The sequence below is a fragment of the Pyxicephalus adspersus genome, chromosome 6 (genome assembly GCF_032062135.1).
Source record: "Pyxicephalus adspersus chromosome 6, UCB_Pads_2.0, whole genome shotgun sequence".
Lineage (NCBI taxonomy): Eukaryota > Metazoa > Chordata > Amphibia > Anura > Pyxicephalidae > Pyxicephalus > Pyxicephalus adspersus.
This window is the reverse complement of record NC_092863.1, coordinates 46,702,389-46,727,163: the sequence shown is the minus strand read 5'-3', so window position 1 is coordinate 46,727,163 and position 24,775 is coordinate 46,702,389. Positions and strand designations below refer to the sequence as shown.

At 38.5% G+C, this 24,775-nt stretch overlaps 1 protein-coding gene across 1 annotated transcript; it reads right to left on the bottom strand.

The window, feature by feature from the left end:
- Positions 1-467: 467 nt before the first annotated feature.
- On the bottom strand, positions 468-20,365 carry PPM1F (protein phosphatase, Mg2+/Mn2+ dependent 1F). Its single transcript, XM_072415643.1, has 7 exons — positions 20,185-20,365; positions 10,435-10,568; positions 9,508-9,707; positions 6,638-6,826; positions 6,094-6,237; positions 4,678-4,771; positions 468-4,077 (listed from the first exon to the last, which is right to left on the bottom strand). The coding sequence occupies exons 1-7, from the start codon at positions 20,340-20,342 to the stop codon at positions 3,710-3,712; spliced, it is 1,287 nt and encodes a 428-aa protein (XP_072271744.1). The 5' UTR covers positions 20,343-20,365; the 3' UTR covers positions 468-3,709.
- Positions 20,366-24,775: the final 4,410 nt, after the last annotated feature.

Here is a 24,775-nt window from a genome sequence, read left to right as displayed (position 1 = left end):
GTAAAGGTGTCAACATTTTTTTCACACACTGCCTCTGCATTTTGAATTTGTTAAATAATGACATGATAAAATGTCATTTTTTTGTTCATCTGAGGTTGTATTTCCCTAATTTTAAAACATGCCAAGGACCAGATGATGCTTTATTTCCTGATACACAAAACTTAACCATTGTAAAAAAATCCTGCTGACAAAAGCGGACACTGGAAGGTTGGGGATCTAAAATACTGCAAGTAGGTCCTGCTACTACATTTTCTGACAGGATATAAGAAGCTAAAATGTCCCACACCTCACAAACACAGAATAATCAGAAACTCCAGAATTTCAGTTTACACTCAGAGCATAGATCCATAAAAAGTATCAACAAGCATATCTGAAATGTATTCACCGTTTGGACCTTATGAAAGGCTCCAAACAAGTTAACTACAATTCACTACACGGGTGGACAAGTAATAAAATCACATACACAGTTTATATATGGAGCAGGTTTATTTTGTACAATACTCATAGGTAAACACAGGTTATATAACAGTCTGGTTTCTTTGGGTTATAACTGCAATACTGGACAGATTATGTAGCTTTATCAAACATTAACAGTATACTCCTTGTCCTCCACATTGCAGACAGCTAATGAACAGAAGACAGTCAAATGTCAATACAGGTATCATGTTTAGAGGAAAATATTACAAAATAAAACTATAGGCTTATCGGAAAGTAAAATTAATACTGTCAGTTATAAAAAAAAAAAAAGTTTTAAATAGTCACACACAAAAGACTTTTACAATACTAAATCTATAGTATGTAGACAGTAATAAGCTCCAAGTAGTTAGTAGTATATGGGAGGAAAGCCATATAAAAAATTGTAACACTGTAAAAAAAGGAAAAGAAAAATATATAAATATGTATACATCAAACATGGTGGGTTATATATTTTTTTAATATACACAATTACTTTTGCCAATTTGCGTATTTAAGGCCACCATCCAAGGCCTGCAATGTAGAGGTATAGTATGTAGTCCATAAATGAAGGATGTTTGGCGATAGCCAGACACAGCCCAGCAGTTCTACATGTCCTCTAACACCAGCATAGTGCATTTCTTAACAGGGGTACAACTGGGCACCCTAAACCACACAAACATGCAAAACATATTGTTCCTAGTTTGCCTCAATGTCATGCAAAGACAGGATGCACAACACAAACACTTTTTACCTTGCACTGAAATGCGCAACCACAAAAATTGTAACAAATAATTTAAGCAAATACAGTGATTCCATTAGTTAAAGGTAATGATGTTGGCAAGAGAGCACACCTCTCTTTTACATGGTCAGTTGCCTTTCTTCATTATTGTTCACATCGCTTTGCTGTGCAAAAATGTAACCTGTTACTTTTTTCCCTAGTGTACACCAACACAGCACAATGGTACATAAGGCAAAACACAGTGTTCTTACACTGCTGGTGTGAATAGACTCAATAGATTTTATATATAACTGAGAAGTAAAATCTAATATTGGTCATCTAAAAGTGTCTGGTTTTCTAACAATCTTTGTAGCTGCACTTCAGCCATTTCGCCATTTGAATGCCCTTTTACTTTTTTAAACAGTTTGTGAGTGTTCCCTGTAATGGATGTGCAATCGCTATTAAAGGCAAAATACACAGGTTGTCAATGTACAAACTGACTTTACATGGTTTTTGCATCAACGTATTCAACACCCAAAAATAAAGTTTACATTTGTGTAAGAAAGGCTGTGATGATTAAGTGGTTAACAAACAGTGCTTACACTTAGTCATATCAGCAACCCAAGCAATAAAATAGTTGAGAGAAAAAAATAAATTAGTATTTAATGCACAAAAATTAATTCCCTAAAAAAAAAAAAAAAAAAAGCTTCACTTCTGTTTTTTATTATACAGACTTTTATAAATTCAAGAGTAAATCCTAAAGCAGAACTAAAGTCCTCAGCAAAAAACTCCTCTCGCTTCATTAATGCAACGTTCGCAAGCTTACTAGCTGGTGGAAAAAATCTTCCTTTGGCTTTCCCTGGTTCTGCATCTTAATGTTAAGGCAATAAAGGTTTTAAAGGGAATAATAATGTAATTATGTTTTATTTTGTGGTTATTTAGGGTAATCGTTACACACATTATATATACATACATACACACACACACACACACACACACACACACACACAAAACCTAAAATACTTAAGGACAAAGAATGTTGAGGTTAACATTTTAAATCAATTTCCCTTTAAAATATCCTTTATCTCCAATGTAGTACAGATGCTCCTCGCTTAATGACCAGGTTCTGTTCCTGCAGTAGTGGTACCTGGTAGTTAAGCAAGAAGCATAGGAAAGACGAAGTCCATACAAAGATCGAAGATCGTGCAGGAATGCAGATTAGGAAGACAGCTGGAACCCAGAAGAACAAAAAGGAGACACCAAGTGGATGTACACTGGACAGTTTTGTACAATGTACGTGTCGGAGGAGCCAGTTGTAAGTGCGGGCAGTTAGTAAACAGTTCAGTGGCTTAACAAGAATTACCTGTATACATTCTATCTGAGAGAATTCCAGAACTACTAGGCTTGTAAGATCAAGTTGCGAATACGGAAAAAAAGTAGATTGTAAGGAGTTCCATTAGGATGCTGGCATCTTTACATTATTTAAACTGTCAATGTCTATGGAATGCTGAAATCTGCAAAAAGAACTACAAAATCTGCTACACAATTTGAACTAAGCAATAGTAACGGACTACGCTAGTTGTCTGGAACTGAACATGTTTTAATTTCTAAAACAGTTCCGTTTATACACCATTTAATTTTTTTTTATGCTTAAATGTGGATGTGTTCTTCCCATGCAAGGCAATGCAACAGGGTTCACATTACCACAGCTATACTAGCAATGTATACTTACATTTGCTCCCTTGGGTAAGTTTTCCTTAATTCTCTCCCTGCCCCCATGACAGCACTGGTTGCATTAGTAGCCAATTACCAAGCACTAGTCACATCAGATAAAGGCAAATATATAACAAGCATCCTAAACACAGTACAACATATTAGTCTTTGGTTCTTGAACCAAAATGGAGCACAGGGGGAGCCGAGGTAAAATAAGTAGAAGCTGCTGGTGGGCTAACTATTAATGTCACCCTGCTGCTTTGTTCTGCATAGACTACCAATGATTTTACAGTCTGAACATTAAAAAGGCACGGTTATACCATTGTTGATAAATTTTAGGCAGGTGGTACATAGGTTTCACATATTGACTGTGATACGGTATGTAGATTGTGGTAAAGCTTAAAAAACAGCTATACTTTAAAATACCTAAACAATAAGTTGTCAAATAATTTGATGCAGAAATATTTTAGGTACATATATTAAAATAATCAGATCTGTTAAAAAAATGATTTAGCAACCATAAAACATGAGTTTAGTTTCAATGTGATGCTGCAATTATCCTTCAAACTGCATAAAAACACACAAATTAACAGCATTCTCAATATGACCACCCCTAGGTGGTTTGACATAACAAGCATTCTCTGTTTTTGATAAAATAATAAATTGAATGTACCCAAGGGTAAATGTTGAGTGAGGATCAGTAGGAGATGTGACCCCCAACATGCAAGTCAAGTGATCGATTGATTTCCCTTACAAAATATCCTGAGGTTATTACATATATATGATGGCCCATAGAATGTGATTAACAGAAAGAAAACTGCATCAGCCTGCATTGTCTGATTCAACCTCTGCGTCAACGTCTCCGAAATTAAACAGAGGTTCTGGCTCCACACTTTCATGAGCTAGAAAATCTTCTAGGATTTTTGCTGGCTCCCGCAGAAAGACCACCATCACTGTGATGTTGTCACTAGAACCACCCTCTTTTGCTGCAGCCACTAGTTTCTCAGCAACATGCTGTCCATCCCCACTTTTCTCTTGAAGGTGACCAAGAACAAGGCTGGGCACCTCAGATGATGTCACAGAATCGTAAAATCCATCACAGGCTAAAACCAGGAAATCTTCGGTGTCACTGAGAATGTGAGTGGTAACATCCCCTTCTCCAGACACGTATGGCTTTTGGTCAATGTCACCTGGAAACAAAATGCATTATTACAAAATACTGATTAAAAAAACCTGACAAAGCACAGCACACTAGTAAAATACATATATAGCATGAATAATATGCAATGCTAATTTTCTGCCAACAGTAATAGTGTTATTTTTGAATGTAGAGTTCCTACTCCCCCACAATATATCTAACACCGGATAATCTGAAGCAGGTAGAACACCAAGGGGAACTGTTTTTACAGTCTGTCCCAGATTCATGAAGCTTTTATGTTAGTTTAACAGATGTAAACCTAGATTTAAAAAGATTTAGTGTGAAAAAAATAAAATAAAATGTATTTATGTGTATAATACACACACACACACACACACATTACTTTCACATTTATTTAAACTTTATACATCTACATGTATTATGCACTTTAGAGATGGCTGCATGACATTTCTCAGGACAAAATCACCAACAGCGCCTCATACCAACAATATTATTTTGAGGGGAATAACTTAAAATGAGAATTACCTTGTGTAATTGTGATTTTGTTATAGTAAATATTTGGGCAAATCTTTAGCACCAGAAGTAACTGCAAAAAATGCTGAAAAAAAAACAATTCAAATAAAATACTCACCAATGGCTCTGGACACTGCAAGGGTACCATTGACCCGCCAGCACCCCATATAAGTAAGACAACCACCAAGAGCTTCTATTCTTTCACGTTCATCCTATAGGAAAACAAATGGCAAAACCCAAAACATGAAATATACACACACAACATGCAGAAACTGTAACAAGTCTGCAGCAGGTTTAGTGTTATTGTAGAACATCACTGGAAACATGGTTTGCAGCCCACTGCACAATCTTGTTTAGATCAACAAGTCTGAGAACATATTACAGATCACATAACACCTCCTAGATTGTAAGCTCTTCGGGGCAGTGTCCTTTCCTCCTTCATTATTGTCTGTATTCGTCTGTCAGTTGCAACCCCTAATTAATGTACAGCACTGTGTGTGTAATATGTTGACACTATATAAATCCTGTTTGTTATTATTAATAATAATATCAAAACATTCAATTTGTATCTAATCAGCCAGTTCCTTTTGCTACATAGTCTCACTGTTGGTTAAGACATTTTAAAAACAGAAAGGTGCATGGTTACCCTTTTTGGTTTTTATCTGAAAGTAATTTCTTCCATGTAAAATGAAAAGAGGCATACCTTCCATCCCATCTTAGGCATTTTGGGAAATTGGACATTTGGGATATTACCTGCCCTAGCCCTCCCAGTACCTCTACAGCAATAATTTACATTACATTTATTCTGTTATTACAAAGCTAGAGAGCATGCTTGCAATTCATCAATTGCTCTAGTGGGATGAGAACAGATTCTACATGCCTTCTGGACCTCAACAAGAAGTTCTGATGCTATCATACGTCATTATCATTTCCTTAGCAACAACAGCATTGGCTGTGATGCTCTATATGGTTCTCTCTGCTGAACAATGCAAAAGTGCACTCAGCTGAACAATGCGAGGCCTGGAAGAGAAGCTGAAAAAACCTTGAGCTGAGACCCCAGCTGTCAGCAAGAGCAGTGCACCAACAGTACCTGCTATAGCAGCAATTTACTACATGCAGTTTTAAAAGAGCACTGTTAAAAGAAAGTTTTAACATGCAGTGCAGATATAAGGAAAAAGAAAGTATCCAGAACACTGGGCCCACCCTAACCTATATAAATATTATTTATATGTATTAGTAATATACCTACTGTTGGAAGACACCTCTTGCTATATGGAATTTAATGGCTACAACCCCCCCACCATTTATTCAATATAGCATTTAAAAATGTATAAACCACCTAATCTCTCACATCTGTACAACCAATCCAGGAGTCTGCTATGGGCCTATTTATTAGGGAATACCTAAATCAGAACAGGGCACGTCCTGTGAACTTTGTTACTTTGAATTTCTTTTGGACATGTGTGACTTCCAATGTTAATGTTCACATGCTGTACAGATGAACAAAGTCTAAAACATATATTCAGAATATTACCTCTCGTTCTGGCTTGTGGGGCTCCATTAGGATGACTGGATTTCCCTGCTGTACGAGAAGTGCTTGGGAATCTCCCAACCAAGCTACATGCAGTCGATCACCTTCCAACATGACGCACACACCAGTGGTACCACTGCGCAATTTCTAAAGGCACAATAAACTGCAAGTCAAACGTCAGCATTTCCAAGTGCACCTCCTGATTGTCCCCATACAATATTCTTTTTCTTGTGATTGTTATGAAGGAAGAAATTATATAGAGGTCCGTAGTAGGTGTGTGAGAATTACTTCTATAATAAACTGCTATGATCTAAAGCTATGCAAGCTGTAAGTGACAATAGCAATTGTAGTCATGGGGCCCTTTCTGCTTTTAATAACAAAAAAGTTAAAGACGACCATTCGGACACCAAGAAGAAGGTGCAAAAGTGCCTATCTGTTCGAACTGTATGGCAAACCCATTATGAGAGGAAAGTAGATTAAGAAATAAAATGATGTTTATGCAGATAAGTAATGTTCAGATTAGAAATTATATTTAGAATGCATTTACCTCTCGCTTTGCTTTCTTGAGGAACATAGCATCTGTACGTTGAAATGCCTCTTTCAAAGCTCGAGCCGGGTCCGACAATAATGCTTCATGACGAGCCAACATCACATGGACATGGGTGGCAGCATAATTGGCAGCATCCAATCCACCATGTCCATCAAAAACAGCAAAGTATGACCGCGGAACTCCATCCTGTACATAAAAATATTTGTTGGTGGACCTTTTATTTTTTACATTTAAATAGTAAAATTATCTGGTAAAAACAGTACTGTACATGTTTGCTTAAAAGACACCGGTCACTGGCAACTAAACTGGAAGTCCAACAAAGGGCAATTCTTCCTTCTACCAGCATGCCCCAAGATAGTGGTAAGCAGGACCAAGAACATGATCATCAACACAGAAAGGCAGGACATGTGTCCCTCAATGGACTCCCTAAAAGGGGTTTTATGGTAAGATAACAGAAATTTCCTTGTGCATTCTCATCCATTGAGGGACACAAGGACACAAATTGTATATTCAGGATATCCAAAAGTACTTCAAAGGAGAGACAAAGCAAAAAAAAAAAAAAAGCACACATCCTCAAACTACCAGAAGAAAAGGACATCCTAAACTAGACTAGGGAGGACCACCACCCTAAAAATATTTAGGGAACTTCAAGATTCCTAACTCCACCTATCAATTGAGGATTTGGGGGTGTTAGAAAAAAGAGGAGACCACGTTTGTGAAGTTCAACGATGTGAGCACACAGGTGCCACAAAGTCAGAATGAGACCCCAAGTGATCACCAGAAGTTACCTGCATGAGGGAAACATCCAAAAAAATATATGAGTTAGATAGGGAAGTGACAGCACAAAATTGACAACTAAAAGAACTTTGGTGAAACATACCATTCTGTTACATAAAGGAAGTCTCTAATGTTTCTGTTCTCACTTGGAAGAGAAACTCCAGTCATATACTTTTAAACGTCAACTAGAGGTGCCAAACTTGTGGCATCATCTAAGCTCCAGATTTTCCAGTAACCAAAATCTCCTGTTACTACAAGATGATTTGCCTCCTATTCAAGATGAAGTAATATTTCAAAAAGACAAGTTACATTTCTGGCTCAAAGTCCAGGTGATAGGTCTGAAACACAAGGAACTACCCAGTCCTCAAAATTCAATAAGTGTAATGCACCACTTGCACAAACAGTGACTACCTCCCCCAAAGACAGGAGGAAAAAACTGAAAGGTTGGAAATGTCAATAGCCTGTTCTTTGTTTCGTTAATAACATCTAAAAATCCACTACAATGAAGCATGTATCAGGACTGAAACTAGAACTAGTGTCCCCTGAGGAAGCATGAGGGTACGGGTATACCAACATATAAGAAGGAGGCTCCTGAAACAAGGAAACCAGAGTTCACCTGCTCCATTTCCACGCTTTGTGGAGGATATTCCTGGAGAGGTAGAGCAACAGCCCTGCTGGAAGACCCAGGACTCCAGGATTAAGGGCAGGAACAGTCAGTTATTTGCCAAAATCCTCCACCAGGTGCACCTTGAAAAGGATGCATAAAAATTGTCACTACCTGGGTAGATGGGGAGGAACAGAATACCCTAATGGCTGGCAAACTCAAGGGCCTTGATAAATAGAGACTCTGAGAACACATACCAGTAAATGTATCTAAAACCTTCTATACATTTCTGTTGCTGGAAACCATGTTTTGTGAATATTGACAGGTGAAGGAAGAAGCGCTGTACACACAGTGCCATTCTGTTCTATGGAGGGGAGTTCAAGGGAGTGGGACCATTTTGCAAATTAAATAGATAAAAATAACGTATAGATTCAGTGATGTTTTCCTTACCTCCAGTTTGCACAGCTGTATTGGCTTCTCTATTGTATTAAAATATCTTTCTCTCTTTTTACTGCATACTGCAAGCTTCTCACAGTGTACATTAGAAGCTCCAACAAATCAGAGAGTGCCCTGCATTCATAAAAATTATGCTAGGGGGCACCCTCACTTGGCTCTGTGGAAGAGAGAAGCACTCTATGACTTCCCCGACGCCAGCTTCTCTCAGGGTGAAACTTATAAGCCAGGATGAAAAATCTAAAGTGGCCTATTAGGATAGATGTCTGCCATGGACAGTACCTTCACACATACAACTGTTTCCCAATTCAATTGTAAATAGTCAAATAAACATAAAAAAAGTATATATAGTATTATATAGGTCATTTTTGCTAAAACATTGCTTTCCCCAGGTAGCTCAGCTTTTATCCCTGTAGTTGCTAATCAAGTACAAGTATCTGTTGTGACACTCAGTTAGCCACTAGAGGGAGAATAAATCGAAGAAACACAATAGTGAAGTATGTTACTACAATCATGAAAGTTCAACCAGTGAAGATCTGCTAATGATACAAGCTTGAAACATTAGTTGTAAATAAGCTGTACCATGGGAAATCTTCCCAAACCTTTTGCAGTAAATTCTTCCTGTACTGTACTTCTTGGGCCTAGGCGCACTGTATATTTTCAGTATGAAAGCCACTGATGCCACAGACTCTAGTCTCCAGAACATTACCAAATCATGTGTTGGGACAGGGGAGGAAGACAAAAACAGGTTTTGGAAACAAACATTTTGAACCAATGCAAGTAAAGGAAGTATGTATTAAACAACTATGGTTGTCAACACTTATGTATATTTTCAATTTATACATACAACAAAGTTTTTAACATATAAAATACATTCATTGAGAGGGTTATATTACACTGCCATCTTACACATGGAGGCAGAGAATGCATGCTATATATTCCTGTAAAAACCATGGAAGAGAAAGATGCAAGTAAAGTAGGTGTCCCTAAATATTTTCAAACCTTACAGAAAAAGGAATCATTACATATTTACCGTAATTCCAAAAAGCTGATTGAAGTCCAACAGCGTCACATGCCGATCTTCCATTTTCCTTCGTGTATTTCGGATGGCATGGACAGACACATATAATGTGCGCTCAGAAGTAGGTGGAGAAGGCAGCTGCTTTTGCCACTGACTGCCCACATCTTGGACATGGGTAAGGCATTGCTGGAATAAGGCATCTAAGCTGAGAACTACAAGAAACAAAGCAAGTGTTTTCATGCACGTAGACATTTCAAGGCACTCTACTTGTGACGCACACAGGTTTGGTTGACAATACCTTTATAGTATATATATTATATTTTGATTTCCTTCATAGATGAAATATGTAATATTCTTCAGATATATCTTTTTTGAATTATTCCTGCCAGTAACACCCTTCCTGTCCTAGGGAGATAACAACACACTCTATACTGTATCTGTATAAGGGCAGCATTGTCATTCTGAAACCAGACTACAGAATACCTTCATAAGAACAGGGAAAATAGTTTTTGATTATTTAGAAGCAAAAAAGAAATACAGTCTCAGATCTAACACTATAGATAACTAAAACACAGAAAAGATTTTTGAAGACCAACAAAACCCAAAATAAACAAGGAACATTTTAATATGCCACAAAGGGCAAGAAAATCTCACTAAACTAAACCATGGATTTAGGTTTTTTTTTACTGACTTTAGCTTTACCTGACAGTGGAAAACCCCTTCACTTACTAAATGTAGAACAAAGAACCTTATATGTAACTAAATGAGGGTATAAAAACTAAGGTCTGAGTAGCAGAACTGGAACTGCCTTGTGGTGAAGCCTCATTAAAAAGCTAAACCCTTTAACTTGTGGCTCTAAAACAAAGTTATTGCAGCATAATTCCATGAGGAAAATCTTTATAGGAAAACCAGTTCCTAATTTGAAGAAATCATACTTACGATCTTCAGTCTCGCCATCTTCTTGTGATCCCTCTACATCTCCTTTCTTTTCCACAAATGAGCATAAGTCATTCTGCAGTGTTTGGTCAACAGCAGCCCTGGTAAGGCTGGCAGCAAGCCATGATGGACCACCTCTATATAAAACAAAATAAATTATGTAAGATATGACACATTTTTATCACTAGTTTTCAGTTCTTTAGAAAATAAAGAAAACCATATACAGTGAGGGAAAGAAGTATTTGATCCCCTGCTGATTTACGTTTGCTCTCTGACAAAGAAATGACCAGTCTGTAATTGTAATGGTAGGTTTATTGTAGCTGTGAGAAACAGAAGAACAACAAAAGAACCCTCAAAAACCCAGTGCTCAAAAGTCTGAGCTTGATGTACATTGTAATGAGTGAAATAAGTATTTTATCCCCCATCAACCAGCAAGATTTCAGGCTCCCAGGTGTCTTCACTGTATGCAGTCAAATGAGCTGAGATCAGGTGCACCCTCTGTAAGGGAGTGCTCCTATTCCAAGCTTGGTACAGTACCTGTTATAAAGACACCTGTCCACAGAAGCAATCAATCAATCAGATTCCAATCTAGCCACCATGGCCAAAGCCAAAGAACTGTCTAAGGATGTCAGGGACAAGATTGAAGACCTACACAAGGCAGCTCAGAACTACACGGGGGGAACTTGTTATTGATCTCAGGGCAACTGGGACCATAGTCACCAAGAAAACAATTGGTAACACACTGCACCGTGAAGGCCTGAAATCTTGCAGAGCCCGCAAGGCCCCCCTGCTCAAAACAGCAATGTACAGGGCCATCTGCAGTTTGCCAACAAACATCTGAATGATCCAGAGGAGAACTGGGAGAAAGTGTTATGGTCAGATGAGACCAAAATTGAGCTCTCTGGCATCAACTCAACTGTCCGTGTTTGGAGGAGGAGGAATGCTGCCTATGATCCCAAGAACACCATCCCCACCGTCAAACTTCGAGGTGGACACATTATGCTTCGGGGGTGTTTTTCTGCTAAGGGGACGGGACACCTTCACCCCATCAAAGGGACAATGGATGGGGCCATTTACCATCAAATCTCGGGTGAGCACCTCCTTCCCTCAGCTAGGGAATTGAAAATGGGTCCTGGATGGGTATTCCTGCCAAGGCAACAAAGGAGTGGGTCAAGAAGAAGCACATGATGGACCTGAAGTGGCCTAGCCAGTCTCCAGACCTTAATCCCATAGAAACCTGTGGAGGGAGCTGAAGCTCCGAGTTGCCAAACATCAGCCTCGAAACCTTACTGACTTGGAGAGAATCTGCAAAGAGGAGTGGGACAATATCCCTCCTGAGATGTGTGCAAACCTGGTGGTCAACTACAAGAAACGTCTGACTTCTGTGATTGCCAACAAGGGGTTGGCCACCAAGTACTAAGTCATCTTTTGCGAAGGGATCAAATATTTTTATTCACTCATTACAATGCACACCAAGCTCAGACTTTTGAGCACTGGGTTTTTGAGGGTTCTTTTGTTGTTATTCTGTCTCTCGCAGCTACAATAAACCTACCATTAAAATTATAGACCAGTCATTTCTTTGTCAGAGGGCGAACGTACGAAATCAGCAAGGGAACAAATACTTCTTTTCCTCACTGTACAACCTTCAGCATAATAAAATTCAAATTGAACAAACACAAACTAAGCCTAAATAAAGGAAAAAAACTGATGGGATCACACACACCAGACACCCTTAATAGTTGGCATATAAAGTTTTGTGCTTCAGGGTGGCATAAAAATTAGTTTGAGTGGACTGAAATATATTCTTTTGGTGTTAACCTATAGGACAATTATAGTTAGAAAAAGTGATATGTATATTATTACTTATACACACACATATATACCTTGGAAATGATTATATAAACTGTTAAGTGTTCTGTTGCCCTTGCTTAATTACACCTGATGAATAAAGATTTCCCTGCTGGAGACATCAACCAGGATACAGAAATAAAAATGGTTACTCATTTTTGATGACCATATACTTTCTAAAAGCTTCATGCTAGGAAATGCCAATGGTGAAAGGAAGTTTGGGAGGAAATGTTGTCATAGCAGGAAGTCTGCAGAGACAGATGCAATTGTGATGCAGAGGAAACATGTCAGGAACAACGTTAAAGGCTACCGAGATAATCACCAAAGTTTTACAGAGGGGGATTCTGCAAATCACAATAGCTACAGATAAAATCACAGGCCACGTTAAGATAAGGACACTAAAATGATAGGCAAGTGAGAAAAAAAGTGTCGTCTTTAACAAACTATTCTTAGTGACAGGTGATGGCATTTCCTGAATGTATTTCGTTTACACTACAGCAACAATGTAAGGACATAATACTAAATTTCCTCTCTAGATCTCCACATCCCCCTCCCTCCTCCAACTGCCCTCCAGCTGGCTGCAAAACCCTGGACTGACATCATTGACATCAATAGGAATTCCCTAACAATGAAATAGATAGGGAAGATTGTCAAAGAAGGCCTAAATCATGTGAATAAAAAGCAACGCTTTAAACACTCCTTGCAGATTGACCAAGTTTGTTGTTGACTTTAGATAGACAGCATGTAAATATGGGGGAAAAAATAAAAATCAAATCAAATTGTTACAATCGGCAATTTGTCACCCACATATTACAGCTTCCCACTTGTCATGTTCATGTTGTCATTACTACCCGTTTGTTACATATTTGTATAAACACCCAATAATCGCCTGCATAGCATAAGAACTGGCTATTTGCTCTCTATGTGTTTTACTAACTGAAGCTGTGTGGTCTGGATACAGCATATGATTTTGTTTTTTACTCCACAATTATCCCATATACAGCTACTGATCTGTTCTGTTAACCCCCCCCCCCCAATATGAATTCATATACAACATCATAAATAAAATCTTTATGAATTTCATTTATGCCCATTATCAGCATTCTTTCAAGCTGATAACTGTGAGAATTTTTTAAATAAAAATGAGAATCGAGGTGGTTAAAATAATTCACTCTGCATGTGTCCTAGGTAAAGCTGTCTTTTTAAAATACTCCTCTATCCCCAAGTGTACCCAAGCTTACACACTTCATACCAGCAATCTCCCAATATGTAGGACACAGATTATGTTTCCAAGATTCTTCTTTCTTATATGGAATGCTGTACTTTGCAGAATCAATGGAGGTCCCCAAAACCTTGGATCCCAATAAGAATATATGAAGCCACAGCATGTATACGCCGGAAAAAGAAGAAAATCAGGGATGATTGGTGCAGAAAGTAGGTTATGTTCTGGTGACTGTGACAAAAACCAAAAAAACACTTACCTACCTGTGCACTGCAAGTGCTAAATGCTCATTTCTGCATAGGGGAATGTAGAAAGAACTTTTATTTACCTTTTTCTCTCACTCTTGCAGATTCCTCGCTCCTTTATGCAACCGGTCCCACGCAGCCATTCTCCAAGGCACTCTGATGCAAGCCCCTTACAATGCCTGTAGCTCTTATTTGTGAGGATACCAAGGGGCCACCCAAAACCTGAAGGTGTCCCAGCTCTCAAAGGGAAAAGGGGATGAGAGTTAGAGTTCAAGTTTAAAGAAAAAAGGTGACTTAGCTAAGCACTGCAGATAGTAACTACATGAAGAATTCAATCTAAAAAAACTTTCACCTAATGAGAATTGTTGATTTACACATATACTAGAAAGAGTTTAATAATTAGTGGTTTCTAAGGGTCAGCTATGCACAATTCAATTTTTTGTGTTTCTATTGTAATACTACACAACTTTTTAAAAGGAAAAGAATGAACAGAAGAATTCCAGGTCACTGAAAGCCATTTAACCAAATTCCTGTACACCTAAGTAGACAAGGGTTAATTGTGCCGTTTCTTCCTTAAGCAAACAGCGATCAACAACGTGGACATAAAACTAATTTACTAGCATACCATAAATTTGTAAAGTTATTTTAACTTTTATGCTTTTTACACTCCAGCACCTTCTAATTAGTCCTTGTATATTATATTCAGCTCCATAAAACCAACCAAAAAAAACGATCTAACCCAAGTATGGTTTTTTTCTAAACAAGAACAGATCAAATATGGCTCACATTACTGATGTGCTTTTGAAGGCATTACACAAGGAGAAGACAACTGGTAATAAGTAAAGAATATGTGTGGTATGATAGGTATGAAGGTCGGGCCTGCCGAGACATCAGACTGCTCACTCAACACAGCTACATATGTCATTCCAGCTGACTGGCCTCACTCCCATACACTGTTTGGCATTCACAATGTTTGAGGATCTGTAATGATGTACAAAAGCAATGCATTCTGTTTTCTAACTCAGTGTTTCTTAACTAGAATTCCTCCAGTGATTGCTAGGGGTTTCCTAAACAATCTGTGACATTGTTAATTGCCACCAATGATCTTCCACTATCTGTAAGGATAACATTATTCTCACTGACCAGCACACATACTGTGAGCTGTTTAGATATTAAAGCAGGGGATCCCTTAGGAGCCAAATGTTTTTTTTTTTTGTTTTTTTTTTTAAGTGTTCCCTATGTTAAAATGGTTGATAAACACTGCTTAAAAATTTAATGATAACATCTGATCTATGGCTGAGAAAAAGTCAACAAAAAAACATAAAACAATTAAGATAGTCAAATATTATAGAATTCACTACTCAAAATGAGACCTTCCTATGGATCCAGATGATGAACTCTCCAAAAAAAAAAACATTTCAGATAAGTATAAAAAAAAAATGTATTGGAGGAATTAGCTAGGGTTATGTGTACATTTTAACAAAGCCCAGGAAGCTTTAACAAAGTGTGACATTGGAACAACACCCTCTCACTTCCTATTAGGCGTATAGGTGCAGAAAGAGAAGGAAAATCTACTCCACCATGTTGCATTTTGGATGAGTTTACCTTTTTTACTATTCAAAACAAATATTTTAAATCATAACTCAATGGAGGTAAATGCATGCGCAAAAATGTGAATAAAAAAACGGCTGTGTCCGGGCCACAAAATGAATCTGGTATTGAAGAATGATCATCAACAACATGTATATCACAGAGCTCCAGCAACTCCCTCTTCATAAAGCACAAACATTCAGAAGATCATACAATGTAATCTTGTATATTTCTCCAATGCCCTTTAAAAACAAGTTAACGTTTAACAGCCAACATGGAAAAGTCTGTAGGCAGCTTTAGTCCTGGCCTTCACTTTTTATATTATAAAAGTGAAAGTTGTATAACACAGAGACACTGCAAAGATGATTTAACCCTTTTGCCACCAACATATACCACCCACTATGACATATAAATTGATCCAACAAGTTGTTACAGATGTGAGCCTGTTTGCAGGCTAAACATATTTCATACTTTACTACTTATCATTCATTAGTTACAAAAAAAGAATTGCACAGCGTTTCAATAGGCCAAAAATTATTTTTTTGCTTGAATCCCCTTGAGCATTTTTGTATACTTTTATTCCATTGAGCCCTTGCAGATTTGCTCCAGCTAAAAGGCAAATAAACATGAGCAGGTTGCTGCAGTCTTGCAATACACACTTTAAGGGATGGCCAACATGCAGCTGTTTTGTATTTACAAGCACTGTCATTTTCTGCAAGTCCTAGCTAGTAGCAGATGCTGTTTACAAGGAGCCACATTTCACAATATTTTCCAGTGACACTTTCCTGCTGTGCGGTTATATGTAAACCAATAACAATATGTCAGAAAAGCAAAGAATGCCATTTCTGATTTTTGTTCTGTTGTTCAATATATGAGCAGGAATTAAGATGTCTACAAATAAATGCTTTGCTACAACCAGGAAATGTATCCTTCTGTAGCTATTACACTGCTCCAGTAAACCACCTCAATCATAGCAGAATTCACACAAAACTAGAATTTTTTACCACTATCTGTCCTGAATATTGTGCTTTTGGTGGTACTATGTCACTTGGTCCCATGTTAACGGAAGGATTTATACAAATGTCTTTATGGGTGGATGTTGTCAATATTTGCATGAAGACCCCTGCCAAGTAATGCCCACATAGGGTGCAGAGGACTGATGATTGAAAGAACTAAATCAAATAATAGAGTCAGACCAGGAACAGTATAGCTGGGGAGAAGGGGGCTAAATTACACCAGATGTTCATCACTAAGGTGAAATAAGCTGGTTTATCACTTGCTACAGCTTTTAATGCTGCACAGTTGTGCAATAGAACAATCTATTTTAGTACAGGAGGAGGCCTCTACAACTGTGCATGTCTAAGGCCCCATTTACATCTATCTATGCCAGGGGTGGGCAAAATTTTAGTTAGGGGCCACAATCTGAAATAAAATTTGACAGAAGGGCTGGGCCGATAGGAGAGTGGGCATGGTTATGCCATCATGACGCCACTGAATGTGATGGCATAACCCCGCCCACTCTCACATCACAGATCTGAGCCTGCGATGGGGGAGTGGGTGGGTTGGGTGCAGAGACAAAGCCCGCGTCACTGCACACAACCCACCCACCCCCCCATAGCAGGCTCAGATCCGTGAAAAGTGTTCTGCGGCTCTGGTTGGTGCGCCCCCCCCAGTGGGGTCCTTTTCCTGACCCTGCTCGGGGTGGCCTGTAGTTTGCCCATGCCTGATTTATGCTGTTGCAAGTGAATGTGAAGTTGTGCATTAATGTGCATTGTGTTAAGGTATAACAAATAAAATAGGCAATAATAAATACTACGTGTTGGGTTAATGCATTGGTGCCATTGACAATGAATGGCCCAGCAACATATGTAACAACATGAACAAACCACAAAGGGAGGGCTGGAGTTCAGCTTTAAAGAAACTTGTAGTGAAGTGGGGAGTTTGCCTTTGCTTTCTGAAAATACTAGTACTCTGACTCACATGATAAACCAGGAGGCTTCAGTACTTTCTCAATCAGACTCCAAACACTCATGCAGATTAGCAGACACATGTTTGTTCCTAGTTAGTAATGAAACCAGGAAAAGCCAAGCAATTAACATTTCATAAGCAGGTGAGCAATGGCAGATTCTGTATTTCTTTAACAGTTTTTTTCCTGAAATCACAGAAATAGGGATAAAAATAGTTCTAATAATAACAACTTCCATATTTCCAGTCCTTAATTCTACTTTTGTGTTATAGCAGTTTCCCAGTGCATCTATGTCTAAATGTGACTGCACAGTCTAATGGCACCAGCAATTCTCTAATCTAATATACCTGATCAGACACAACCCATCTGTTCCGGAGTGCTTTGAGCCTGTGTGAGGACGATGTGATGAAGGGTGCGACCATTACTCTTCCATATTCACATTCTCCCCAGACTTTGCAGCCCCGGAAAAGCAGCTGATCACTACTCTAACTATGCCCGTATCAGGCAGCGTTACACATAATGCAGGTGCCAAACAGACTGCTAGCTGAATGTTGGTAAGAGTAGAACAGGAGTGCAGTCACACATAAAAATGTGCGCTAAAAACATGGTAAAAATCATATCAACAGATTATGGACCTTTATAGGTGGATATTTACCCTACCATAGTTTATATACTGATGCATACAGAACCTTTGCAGCTTTAAACTATCTTGTATGCTCATTACATCTTCATATACTTGGCCATGCATACCTCATGTTTGAATATTCTAGATTATTTCGGGTAGTAGGTTCTTAATTGGAAATGAGCTCCATGAATGCTGGAGACCGACAGCTCTTTGACCATCATGAGAGATTTGACTTTCTCGTATTTTTAATGAACTGTATGGCCCCTATCCCCTAGCACCTCCGACTACAATACACACAGAGCTTTATCCTCTACACAACCGAGGGGTTGCGCCACTTGTTTTTTAAAAATTTTGGTGTAAGCCAGGTCACATCAATCGGGCACCGAGTACATTTAAAATATCGTTGGTCATACTATTATCTATTTGGAGTACAGGATTACTGTTTTTAAACATGTCATGTGCTTCCTGGGAGAGGCAATTAGACAATTATAGATAAAGAATTTAGGTATATTAGATCTCAGTAATTATCAAATTCTTTCATTAAACAAATTATTTTATGATGCAGAAGATTTTTGGGGAAATTTGTTTTTCTTGCATTTATATATTTGTGTCTTTTTCTGCACACCTAGATGTGCTGATTGGTCTTTCTCTGAAATATGACCATATAGGACTGTAAAAACAAAAAGGCTAAACCCTTCAATTAAATGAATACCAATAAAACCTGTCTATCCTTTCGCATTATGGTAATACTTGAGTATTATTGTGCAATATGTAATAATATGTGTTGTGCTAGGCATCTTATTCATAGGATGATATATGTGCCAGAACAAGAAATTGAACGTGCACTTGTTTATTTTGGATGCAGTAGACTGTGTATACATATATGTGTATATATATATGTGCTATAACAAATGTGTATTGTTATTGTGTTTCGGTGCCTCTCCCAATGAATTGCAATGTACCAAAATCACATAATATGCATTAATGTATGTTGTAGTAATGAGAGATCCAGAGGAGCAGCCTTTGTCAACTTCTTTCTCAAACATAAAGGTTGAATGGGTGTAATTCTGATTCTCTGACTGACCTGGAACAGGTACACAGAAAACGTAGAGGCATATGCATTCCAAATTAGTGATTTGGAAAGCATCAAGGGTTTTAGATTCACCAACAACATAAATAAAATGTGCCTGCTGTTCTTCACCATAAAGAAAGATAGAAAAAAAGTTTGGGCAAACGCCCTGTTTATGAAAACATTTACTACACCAATTGTATCTGATCTCTTGCAGAAATCAAAGCTCCAGCAGAATCTTTAGCATCTGGCTTCCCAGGTTTGTTTGTTCTTTCCTGCCACAGTAACAATGTGGCTCCAGAGAAGGATAGCCACATCAAGAGTGTCAGATACTAAAGATATTGCTGACACTAATTTCTGCAAGCAATTGGAGATCAGACTAAAGCTGCGTACACATGTGCAATTTTTCTCGTTGGAAAGGATCTTTCACGATCCTTTCCAACGAAAAAAGACTGCACGATGCATGAACGATGCTGTACATACAGCACCGTTCATGCTCTATGGAGAGGGGAGGGGGAGAGCGACGGAGCAGCACCCTGCTGCGCGCTCTCCCCTTCCCTTTCATTAGGATCAGTCGTCGTCCATCGTCCATGGATCCGCCAGGACGGTCGTCGGACGATGGACGACGACCGACTGTACACACGGCAGATTTTCGCCCGATAATTGGCCGATACCGATTATCGGGCGAGAAAAATTTGCCGTGTGTACGCAGCTTTAAACATAGGTGTGAACGATAAACATAAAAATGTATATTACATTTGCAGCAGTTCCCACTATGAATGTTTGGGTGCTGAATTATAAGCACATGCATTATGTGATCTAATTCACACACAATACCCAATATTTCCTGATGATCTGATTTAGCAGCCTGGATTGCTGAGAGCTATGGAGCCAGGATCCCTAGTGAGCCCTGTGTATGCTGTGATCTGTGTGCAGGGGATATGTACAATCTATGATTTCGATGGATCCCTAACAAGTATTAGTGTGTCAAAAATGAATGAACTTTTATTTCTGGAAGTCAGTGCAATGAACACAATGTTATCCTGCAGGTGTAACAGTATAAATGGTGGAAGTTATAATGTATATAGTAAGTAAGATATGAGCACACATTTCTTCTTATAACACCAAACATAGCGGAGACCCCACACAGGTGAGCAGTAGAAGCGCCCCGCACATACACAGCCTCACCTTCCGCCCACCAGCCGCAGCACCGCTTCGCACAGTTCGCCCTCTGCCTCGCCACGGCTCAGCTTTCTGTTTTGTGGCCTCGGGTGTCCCTCTGGGGCGGCCAGGTCCCGCAGCACCGCCGCCAGCAGCTCCCTTACCGCTGCCTCCTCCTCCGCCATACCTACAAGTCAATGTGCGGAAACCCGGAAGTAGCGCGGAGCTGCACGTGTACTAGGACGGGGAAATGTGAGAGGAGGGGTGACAGGGAGGGGCCGCTTAACCCAAACGGGGCAGCCTGGGTCCTGTATGCCCCATACATAAAGCTGGATAACACGTAAAAACAGAACACCCTGTCAAAGTAAGAATTCTTTGGTTAAATTCTTTCTAGATTTAAGACTCCCTGGTTTTATTTCCTGGTCACCCCTTCCCTAATGGTGCAGCCCACATAAAACAAAGCCAGCATGGGCGGCGTGTGGTGACAGCTGTGACAACATTTGTCCTCACTTTCCCCTGTAGGGTGTCTGTCAGCCTGAGATCTTCTGCTGAAAAGTAGAGAGAACCTAGCTAGGAGGCGATACACTGCACAGGACATTTCTACAGAATAATATCATTTTCTCATATTAGAGTAGGCTTTTGTTTAGGAATGTACTACGTTAATATTGTAGTTACACTGGAAAGTGGAAATCGTATATACATGTAGTCTACGAGATAGGGAGGGTTTGTTCTTAAGTTGAATTTGTATGTAAGTCGGAACAGGTACAAATATTTTAATAAATGCAATTAGGACAGATGTTTGTCTTGACATATTATTAGGCTGCACGGTGTCAGTTACTGTATAAAATCCCCACTGTGAGTTAATCAAAAACAAAGCAAAAAAAAAAAAAAACTTTATGGAGTCTAGACATTTATTAACTTCTGGAGCAAGCTGTGCTTTGATTTGCAAAAAAGAAACTGCTACAATGGGGCATTTATTAGTAGAGTTGAAGCCACTGAATCCATTAAGGTGCTGCAGTTTGATAATCTATTATAGAAATGTGATCACTTTATTATAATTTGATGTAATACTTTTTTTTGCATATCTTTACACTTTTTATTTTGTCAGATTAGGTGGCAGACAATAACTCTCAGAAAAGCATTCAGTAGATAATGGATTCTTTTAAAAAAAAAATAGCCCACATTACCATTGCTGGGATAATAAATGTGTGAAAATGGGCAAATACTTGCAGATTGGTTGCAGACCTTTAGGTATCAAAACAGTATGGCCCTAACATAAGTTTAGCAACAAAACTAAAACAGGAACTTCAAATGATCCACAAACATTCACATGGTGCAACGTTTGAAAGTATTTACTGCTGGGTTCATAAATGTCTGTCAATGATCCTGAGCAATCTAGGATAAGATGACACCCTTATATGCTTCAAGCAGCATTAGAAGAATGTCATGCCTTTTTAGACTGCTAACATCTACTGATTTCAGAAGTAACCCTTCTAGTAGACTAGTAAGACAAACCTGTTATGGGTTTCATAAAGGTCATATAATATTACAAATTATACCTAGAAGCACGTTTCACACAATGGGCCTGATTTATGAAAGCTCTCCAAAGGCTGGAGAGGATACACTTTCCACAGTGAAGCTGGGTGATCCAGCAAACCTGTAACCTATTTGTTAGCCAATGTTTTGAATCCTGGACCAGATCCATTCCAGGTTTGCTGGATCACCCAGCTTCACTGTGGAAAGTGTATCCTCTCCAGCCTTTGGAGAGCTTTCATAAATCAGGCCCAATAAAGGAGACGAGATCTGTCTGTGAAACATGAGAGTCCATGGCCAGCATAGGGATAAAGCAGTCTCTGGGAGCAGTGCAGTCTATGATTATGTACACAAGTTTGATTAACATTGCTGGAAAGATTATCCTGAATGTTTCCAGTGACAGTAAAGCAAATGAGTGCTGTGCACACAGCACTGTTCAGTTATTTCAAGAGACAAAAAGACAAAAATGGTGCACCCATGTGTGCTCCTTCATAGTAAAGTACAGCTAGTCCCCGGGTTTTTTACAAGATAGGGATTGTAGGTTTGTTCTTAAGTTCAATTTGTATGTAAGTCGGAACATATACATTAATTTAATAAATGCAATTAGGACAGATGTTTGTCTCAACAAAATATTCGGCAGCATGGTGTCAGTTACTGTATAAAATCCTCACTGTTAATTCATCACAAACAAAGCAAAAAAAATCTCTATGAAGCCTAGACAATTATTAATTTCTGGAGCTAGCTGTGCTTTGATATACAAAAATAAACAACTGCAGAGTTTGTTTTGGTCATTAAAGAGTTACAAAATGTTACAGAAGAGCTCACCCCCCTAAGATCACCCACAACCTCAGCTGTGTTTAGCAAAAGATTTCTTTGCAAGTCATGCAAACTGCCCCTCTCCCCTTCAAGCCTCTGTCCTGCACACAGCTAGTAGGGAAGCCCGGTTCGGTATCTAGGAGATGTCCCTATGTTGGATGTCCTTAACCTGTGGACTACCTGTACAACAGCCGTCCCTGCTCGATCAACCAGGACAAATTGATGAACAATGGTGATAAACCAATGTATGCACTCACAATCTCAGGCGACAAACAATCAGCATGTGTACTAGCCTAACATCAATCTGAGAGCAATGCAGTCTAATAAAGCAGTCTCTGTGAGATATGGGGTATAAGAAAGCAGTCTCTTGGAGAAGCAAAGCATTTTCTATGAACATTCAGTTTAACAAAGCAAACTGTAAAACTGCATTGATTTGCAAGATGCCCCTGACCCTAAAGTGTACAAATACAATTATTATTGCTCACTATGAATATCTTGGATAATCCACAACTAGGCTGTGGGGTTTGGTTGCTCAATGTATTTCTAAAAATTGTGACCTTCGTGTTATTGTTACTGTCACAGACCAAAGGAGTATTTCTAATTAGGCCAAACAATATTCAGACAGTTGGATGTGAAAGCACTAATGGAGTATTTTAAAGTGAATTATTAATGTTCACAAATGTATGTGGAGGCTGGTGGTTGAAACCTTGCTGCATAAAATCTATCTCCTCAAATACATTGGTCTGTGATAAAACAGAAAATCAGAGATTGCTGCCAAAATCCCATGTTCAGAGTCAAAGCTTCCTCCATCTTTGTCCTACCACAAAATTCCTTTATAGGGATCACAGTCCAGGTAAACATTTCTGTATTATTTGTATATAACTTTTACATTTCCATAGTAGTATCTATATAAATTATATGTTAGCTGGTCTTGTAGAATTCATGTTGAATGTTTATATTCAGGTACCCTGTAAGGTCTAGTATGTGGAAGAATTCTTCCCCTCACTTCTTGCTGTGTCAGTAAACCAGTAAGTAAGGAGAATCTCTTTAGTAAAGATGCAGAATGCAGTCTAAGATATTTTATTAAAAGTGTAAAAAAGTCCATACATTAGGGAGATATCCAGTTATGTCAATGGTACAGAATGTGGTCAAAGAACTCCCCAATATGGATTCCACCAGCACTGAAAATCCACCAGATATCCCAAAAATTTTACAAAACTTAATAAATAATTTCTGGTATTATTACTTTAAATTTGGAACATACAAAATATATTTTACCTGTTCAAAAATTTGATACATAATACTCCTCTAGACAATAGGATCTGCTGCTTCTTTTTTTAGCATTACTACTTCTAGGTTCAGTGCATTACCAGTCACCTCCTGCAAGTAAGGTGATACATAAAGTGTGCTTTAAATTATATACATTCTTTCTTTTCATGGTATTGTTTTACAAAAATGACTGGCATTAACACAAATTCCATTTTCACTCATGTGACTCTCCAATCCTTAGTCTTCTGGCTTCTCTTTACAGGTGGGATCTTCTTTTGGAATATTTGTCATTGACATATAGACACTTTCTAATGGCTATCCAGTGACATCAATACAAGAGAAATGTCTGGGACCTGCCAATGCAAGTACATCTGCACCCCCCCCCCCCCCCAAAAAAAAAAAAAAGAAACCAGTTAAATAACCTTTATTAAAACAAAACCATTAAAACTAAATTAACACCCCCCCCCCCATAAAAATAAAAGAAGGGTGCAGGAGGGGTTACAGGTGATAGATTGGGGGTTTAATGTCTGGAGATGAGCTTTTCTATCATTTTAAAGATATAATGAATAAAAAAAAATTTACATTTGAATGTCGGTTAACAAAAAACACTGTACCTAAAAAAATACATATTGGGCTCTATTTCTAAACTATTCCCCTGTCAATTCCTTCTAGGTTCATTCATAATTTTTGTTTACACAGATAGCATTTCTAATTGTGACAGCTTGCACTGTTAAGATTAGCCACTAGGTGGCAGTACGAAACATTGTTTTAATTGGAAATGAAACTAACATTTTAGAGAGATTCGACATTAAAAATGTATAAGAAGAGCTCATTGTGTTCTGCAGTGATTCCTGTTTATTCCTATTCTAAGGGGGGTGTTTATAAATTACTCTCCTGTCAATTCGACCTTGATCCCCCCTAAATAGCATTTACTACTGTGATTGCTGTGCACTTTGATAATTGGCCACCTAGTGGCAGAATGCGTCATTGTTTTACTATG

Coding starts and splice junctions, on each gene's coding strand:
- PPM1F (XM_072415643.1), bottom strand. CDS start 20,342: ATGGCGGAGGAGGAGGCAGCGGTAAGGGAGCTGCTGGCGGCGGTGCTG. Junction 10,569..20,184: donor CTGCGGCTGGTGGGCGGAAG/GTGAGGCTGTGT, acceptor TGTTTTATATAG/AGGTGGTCCATCATGGCTTG. Junction 9,708..10,434: donor AGATGGCGAGACTGAAGATC/GTAAGTATGATT, acceptor TGTTTCTTGTAG/TTCTCAGCTTAGATGCCTTA.